At 40.6% G+C, this 7717-nt stretch overlaps 1 protein-coding gene across 3 annotated transcripts in view; it reads left to right on the forward strand.

Annotated features, from left to right (window-relative positions):
- The window catches only part of Atad2b (ATPase family AAA domain containing 2B), a 132374-nt gene that overhangs the window by 26857 nt on the left and 97800 nt on the right, over positions 1-7717 (forward strand). For all 3 annotated transcript variants that reach the window (XM_021178882.2, XM_029484503.1, XM_029484502.1), the window contains exons 5-7: positions 369-471; positions 1550-1658; positions 3265-3381. In XM_021178882.2, coding sequence (XP_021034541.1) covers positions 369-471; positions 1550-1658; positions 3265-3381 — 329 coding nt within the window. The remainder of the gene's footprint in view (positions 1-368; positions 472-1549; positions 1659-3264; positions 3382-7717) is intronic.

The following is a 7717-nucleotide window of genomic DNA, read 5'->3' on the forward strand; positions in this document are numbered from 1 at the left end:
TGAGAAAATGCCTTACAGCTGGATCTCATGGAGGCATTTCCTCAACTGAAGCTCCTTTCTCTGTGATAACTCCAGCTGTGTCAAGTTGACACAAAGCCAGTACACTGGTCTTGAACCCACAGAAATCTACCTAACCGCTTTCTGTGTGCTTGGATTAAAGGTGTGCTCCACCACACTTGGACATCTTGTTTTATGAATTGGGAATTGTGTTTTGATAAATTCTGGCTATGAAAGTTATTCAATTGAGATGTTATATATAGTTACATATCAAGAGATAGTTTAATATTGGTTTGACAAGCCCTTTAACGTTTATGTTGTGTAAATGTGCTCCCACCATTGTCTAAACTCTTTTTATTATATGATTGTAGTACTGCTGAAGCTGTATTACAAGAAATGGATAATATTAATATCCGACGAAACCGTCGATCAGGCGAAGTAGAGAGGCTTCGAATGTGGACAGATACAGAATTTGTGAGTATATTAGCTGTGGAAACCTTTGCAAGTACTTCTCCTTAGGTTTTATTCATGTCTGTCTGTGTGTGTGCCTTGTGTGTAGATGCCCACGGAAGCCAGTAGAGGGTGTTGGATCCCCTAGAGCTAGAGTCACAGTTGGTCGTGAACCTCTTGATGTGTGTGCTGGGAAGCCTGGAAGAAAAATATTTTTCTTTATACTTGCAAAAAATTAGGAGTCTAGAAACAGGATGATAGCAGTAGATCTCTTCTCTCCTCTCCTCTCCTCTCCTCTCCTCTTTCATCCCCTCTCCCCCTCTTTCTTGTTAATGTAGCTAACTGGCCTTGAACTTCTGACCTCCTACTTGCAGGTATGTGGTATCATGCCTGGTTTGTGGGGTGCTGCAGATGGCACCCAGGGCATTGGGCAGTGAGGTGAGCACTGCTAACTGAACTACACTCCCAGCCCAACAGCAGTATTTATTTATTTATTTATATTTTATGTGCATTGGTGTTTTGCCGTGTGTATGTCTGTGTGATGGTGTTGGATCTCCTGGAACTGGAGGTATAGATAATTGTGAGCTGTCAAGTGGATGCTGGAAATTGAACCTGGGCCCTCTGGAAGAGCAGCCAGTGTTCTTATCTGCTAAGCCATCTCTCAAGCCACCCAATGCCATATATTTTAAAATTAACAATTGTTTATTCCTCTTCATTCCATGCTTAGTTTGGGATTTTACTGTTTGCTGCTGTTCCTGCAGCTCCCTCTTCAAACCCCTCACCCAATTTCTTTTTCTTCTCTCTGATTTTCTTCTCTCTTAGCTTTTTTCCCCTCTTCCCTTCTTGTAAAGAAAAATAAAAATAGCCCTATGGGCTTGAACCCAAGGTCTTGTATATGTTAAACACTGACTCTGAACTATGCCACTTCCCATATCCTTTTTATCCTTTATATTTACTGATTTTAAGATGTTCTTTTCATGAACTTGTGACTTGCAAGTAGATGTATGGTAAATTATATTGAGCAAACATGTTTGATTTATTGACTTATTTATAGCAGAGATAAATGCTATATTATTAGTTGACAAATTTCTTTCTTTAAAAGGAAAATATGGATATGTATTCAAGGGTAAAAAGACGAAGAAAATCGCTGAGAAGAAATAGTTATGGCATACAGAATCATCATGAGGTGTCCACTGAGGGCGAGGAAGAAGGTCTGTACAGCGCCATGGGAGGGAAATGCTAGGGGACTCTGAGAGGGAAGAAGGATGTATACTAGCTATGGACTTAGAGACAGTTGTTTTGCTTTTGTTTTTTGCCTTTTATGTCTGTGCTGTATAAAGTAATTTAAATTCAGATACTATCTGAAGTTTCAGTTCCTTCAGTTGGCAGAATGAAGCGGCTCTTTTGTAGCCCTTTACTTGTGTAGTGTGGGCAAACCTTGGCTTGGGCTAGCCTGCCTCGTTGGTAGCCCTCTTGTGTTACTTGTTAACTTTCTAACTAAAGGGCTCCGAGTCTCTGATGATTTGGATTTTAGTTTTTTGTTATAGATTGAGAAGAAGAGAGAGAAATGGAGGTAGTGATAGCAGTGAAGGAGCTAATACTGTTTACCTGACATCTGTAGTTCTGAACTGAGTAACACAGAATGAACTTGTAGGGCTGGAACTAGGAACATGAAGACTACATTGGCCCTGTCAATTTTTAAACTGGTGTCCAGCAAACCCAATGGTATAATTCTCTAAGCAGTGATCATCAAAGATCATCAGGAGATTTGGTATATTGATAATATAGTTTACTTTCCAAGATAATCTCCCTCTCCTCCTCCCCCCAGGCATGGTTTCTTTGTGTAGCCTTAGCTGTCCTGGAACTACCTTTATAGACCAGGCTAGCCTCTAACTCACAGAGATCTGCCTGTCTCTGCCTTCTGAGTGCTGAGATTTTTTTGGGGGGGAAATAGTAAATAAAGCAAACCACTCTGTGCCAGCCGGTCCCGGTGGACTGGCTGGCCTCACACTGGTGGGCATGGCCGCTTGGTCTCATCTCATGGAGACTCTCTGACTCAGAGCTCTGAAAACACTCCACGCAGCTCACTAAGTTCCCACTGGTGGGTTGCTACCACACTAGCTCCACACTTCAAAATTCCCATGGCCACTTGGGGTGCACATCTTGCAAACCCACGGTTTGCCGCTGTACCTTTCTCTTTGGAATCCAGTTGAGTCGCCGAGTGAAGGAAAACACCACACAAACTTGGTTTAGAATCAACAGGTAATTCAGTTGTTGGGTGCAGCAATTAGAATCCTAATCTTATAGACCATATTAAACATAAATCCTCCAGTGGCGCATCCTCCTAAACGGGGCCACGTGTAGCTACATCTTGTCCTCCTGTTGCCCCCATTCAAAAGTCTCTCTGCCGCCTCTTCTCTCTCTCTCGGATCCAGTGATTGGTTTCTTTATTTATTAGAAGGGTCACGTGAAGTCCTGAGTGCCAGGTAGCCCCTCTTGTGGAAGCTGAATTAACATCAAGATATATATAACAGCAACAGGGCTATCCTATTAAAGGTGTGCATCACCATACCTCATTCACAGTGGTTTATTTTTTCACAGAAGTGTATTAAATGTTGGTAGGAAGAACTTTTTGTTTTTATATATATTTACCTAGGCTTATTTTTGGCTATACTAGTTTATACTGTATCATAAATTGCTAACATTTTAATATGTCAAATGTGTAGAAAGAATAATAGATGAAAGTAAATACTCGGTTGAGAATGGAGCCATACCTATGGATTAAAGTGTTTCTTCTTTTCTATATATGGAAACTAGAATCTCAAGAGGAGGATGGAGACATAGAGGTTGAAGAGGCAGAAGGAGAAGAAAATGATAGACCATATAACTTGAGACAAAGGAAAACAGTGGATCGATACCAAGCACCGCCTATAGGTAGGTGACTCAACAACTTCCTTGTCTAATTTACCACTCTTGAGAAAAAAAGAGCATTTTTTTCTGTACTCAGTGATGTAGCCCTGTGTTCTTTGCTGTTTAGGAGGCTGAAGTTAAAAGCCTTAAGCCCAAGTCTTCATCATTGGCAAGATCCCTTTTCTAATTTAAAAAAACAAAACAAAACAAAACCCACCACCAAGAAAAAACAAACAAACAAACAAACAAACAAACAGTGCTGAATTAACATAATGAAACCTCTGAAGTCCTGTGTGTCTTTTTCTACATAATTCTGTGTACACATGCTGTGGTAGCTACGGTGGAGCTCTGGGTCATGCATAGTGTTATTTCTTGTTCTTCTTTTTCCTCTCACTCAATCCTTTTGCCACTACTGTCTTGTTTCTGTGTGTTAAATTTGCTTGTATGCTGCATTCTGTGTTTTTATTTTGTTGTTAGGAATTAAAGATAAGGTTTGTATACACGGGCAAATGCTTTGTCATTGGGTCAGTCTCTGTGACATTTCATGTACCCTTTTTCTTATAATGTTTTCAAGAATATTTTTACTTAGAATATATATATATATATATATATATATATATATATATATGTATGTATATGTGTGTGTGTGTGTTTGTTTATTTATTTATTTTGGTCAGGTATGGTGGTGCAAGTCTTTAATCCCAGGAGGGAGAAGCAAATGGGTCTCTGTAAGTTTGAAGCTAGCCTGGTCTACATAGAGAGTTTTAGGGTGGCCAAGGCTATGGTGGAAGGCCAAGGCTAAAAAGGAAAAAAAGAGTTTTATTGTGAATAATGTGTATTTTGCCTGAAAGTATGTCAGTGTATACATATGTCTGTGCATCATGTGTATGCTAAGTGCCTAAAAGGGCCAGTAGAGGGCATTAGACTCCCTGGAATTGGAGTTACAGATGGTTGTGAGCCACCATGTGAGTACTGGGACGCAGATTAGGATCCTCTAGAAAGTAATCAGTGCTTTTAACTACTGAATACCTCTCCAGCCCCTTACTCAGAATCTTATACTCTAAAATTGTGCTTGTATGGTAGAGGTGTGCTAACTCTAGAAGCTGTTCAAACGTTTAAACGTTCCTCTATTCCTCCTAGGAGTCACGGTCTCAGCTCTGTCACTAATAAGAGAGATGTGTTACAGCAGAAAAAATGTTGGGAATCATTATTCTGCTCTTTTGTTTTTCATTTTTTGAATCTTTATCTGAAATAAAATTCCAAGTATGTATTTGTAGTTTACAATTTGGCAAGTTTTGTAATTTGTCCATACCCATGAAGCTTTGACCATACTGAAGATAGCAGACATACTCATCAATGCCCCCAGGTTCCCTCATTCCTGTATGCATGCTGCTCTATTATTTGTGTCTCCCTTGTTTTAGTCTTTGGGTACCTATCTATTTAACTTTAACTTTAGATAAGATTTATATGTTTTTTATTTCATACAAATGAAATTGTAAGTGCTTGTTGTTTTTTAAATTTTTTGAAGTAGTCTCATTCTTAGCCTTGGCTGGTGTGGAATTCCCTGTATAGCTTAGGGTGGCTTCAGACTTGTGATCTTCCCTTCCCACTCTTCCAAGTTAGGAGGCGTAAATCACCACCATATCCAGCTAAAAGACCACAAGAATACATTTTGCCTTCTCTTTCTTTCATTCAGTCTAATTATTGTAGTATTCATTGTAGGCATGGACAATCACAACTGTTTTTTTGTTTTTTGTTTTAAAGATTAATTTATTTATTATATGTAAGTACACTGTAGATGTCTTCAGACACTCCAGAAGAGGGAGTCAGATCTCGTTACAGATGGTTGTGAGCCACCATGTGGTTGCTGGGATTTGAACGCAGGACCTTCGGAAGAGCAGTCAGGTGCTCTTACCTGCTGAGCCATCTCATCAGCCCTGACAACTGTTTTCTTATTCATTTTTTAAGGACATTAAGATTACTTTCAGCTTTTGGTTTGGTTGTTATAAGCCCAGGTGTGCTGGTACCAGCACATCTTTAATATCAGTGCTCCAAGTCTGCGACAGAAGGGGAAATCTAAATTTTGATCCTGAGCCTGAGACTGTTTAAAAAAAAACTAAGGACAAACAGGCAAATACTTAAAAAGTATGGTTGTTAGATTTTATGATTAGGTGTGCATATTTAATTTTGTAAAAAAGTAGCTATCTTCCAAAGTGGTTGGTTGTGGCATTTCCATTAAGACTGTCCGCTCCCAGCCAGGACTACATAGAGTTGGCCCTTTACACTCCCTGCTAGAGAAGAGAACGAGTTCATGCTCCTGGCATAACTCTTAGTAACACATGCCTTTAATTCCAGAACTGGGACACAGAGGCAGCCTGGGCTACAGAGTAAGTTCTAGGTAGCCAAGGCTATGCAGTAAGACTCTGTCTCAAAAAACAAAAACAAAACCAAAAAAAACCCCAAAATAAAAACTTTATGTGCCAGAGCTGGTGAGATGGCTCAGACATTTGCTGCCTAAGCCTGACAGTCTGAGTTAGCGCCACAGAACTCCTGTGAAGGTGGCAGGAGAGAACTGAGAACACAGTTGTCCTCTCACGACTCCTCTGCCCCATAAATAAATTTAAGAAATTAATAAAAAGGTTGTTTCATATACTCATCAGTGCTTGTTATGATGTGCTTGTATATATATGTATGTGTGTGCAAAAACCTAGCTATAATAGGGTATACATTGTAGTTTTAGTTTGTGTCTCTCTAAGGAGGTTGAACACTTTTTTCATGTTTACTTGGCAAGTCTTTGTGTGTGTGTGTCCATGTGCATGTAGGTGTGTGTGTATTTGTGTGTATCAACATCAGTGTCCTCATCAGTCTCTGTATTAGGAGTTTGGTTGTTGGTTTTGTTGGCTCAAGGCAACTTAAGTAAGAAAGAATTTATTTAGTTCCAGAAGAGTAGTCCACAATGATGGGGGAGGCATGGTGGCAAGTGGCTGGAAGTGAGGTGAGGCTGTGAGTTCTCAGGCTCTTGCTTATTGATGCAGTGCCCCTCCCCACCCCCATCAAGGCTCCACTTCCTAAAGGTTCCATAACCTCTTGAAAGAGCACTGCTAGCTGGTCTTCAAGTACCTTGAGCCTATGGTGGCCATTCTCACTTTACTCCCTGGTCCCATAGGCCCATGAGATCGTAATGCAAAATGTATTTAGTCTAACTTTAAGATTTGTGACTAGGATCTCATGTAAAATTAAAAAAACAATAACACATACTTCCAAGTATGCAATATACTGGCATGGAATATACCTTCCCTTTCAAAAGAGAGAAATGGGGACATCATGAGGAAATACTGGACCAAAGCAAGATAGAATCCCAGCAGGGTAAATGCCAAATCCTGTAATTCTTTCTGTGTCTTAGACCTGCCCCTCCAGTTTTGCTCTCTGCCACATATGTCTTTCTTGGCCTCATTCCAGTCCCTATATGCAACTCTCTCCAGCAGATGTCTCATGGCTGTAGCATCTCCAACATCTTGGTGTCTCTGCTATGCTACAACCCAGGCTTCACTTTCACAGCTTTACATAATTGCTTCTTAGGATCTTTTCTGACAATGACTTCAGCATTGCTTGGTCTCAGTGCCTCTCTGAAACTGGTAATTTATAACAACCTCACTCTTGTATTTTTAATGCCTCCAAAGCTAATACCATATGCATGATACTGCCACATTTGCCTTCCATCTTGGGGTAGAGTCTCAGCTCCTTCAACTACTTTAGTTGTAGCTTTCCTGTATTCAAGCAAAAGCATGTAACCCCTTAGGCTTTTTCCAATCACAAGTTGGAAGCTTAGCTTCTATCTTAGTTATTTTCTATTGTGCTGATAAAGCAATATGACCAAGGCAACTTACAAAAGAGATGAATGGAGCTTACTGTTCTAGAAGGATAGACTCTGTGATGACAAAGGGATTGCATGGTGGCAGGAGCTAGAACAGCAGCTGAGCACTTACATCTTTCTTTATTTGTACTTTACATCCTAAAAGCAGCCCCCCCCCCGACTTCTCTGAGAACAGGGAGCCCTCCTGAGTATCACCCCACCCTGGCATATTAAGTCCCTGCAGGACTAGCACATTCTCTCCCACTAGGCTAGGGGAATGGGATCCACAGGTAGGCAACAGATTCAGAGATAGCTCCCACTCTATTTGTTGGGGGACCCACATGAAGACCAAACTGCTCATGTGCTATGTGATGCACAAGCAGGAGGCAGAGAGAGTGTGCTGAGAGCTTGGTGAGATACTTTTGAAGCCTTAGCCTACCTTAGTGACACCTCTTCCAACAAGGCTCTCTGTCTCTGTCTCCGTCTCATTCTCTCATTCTCTCACTC

This window comes from Mus caroli, chromosome 12 (assembly GCF_900094665.2).
Source record: "Mus caroli chromosome 12, CAROLI_EIJ_v1.1, whole genome shotgun sequence".
In the NCBI taxonomy this organism is placed as follows: Eukaryota; Metazoa; Chordata; class Mammalia; order Rodentia; family Muridae; genus Mus; species Mus caroli.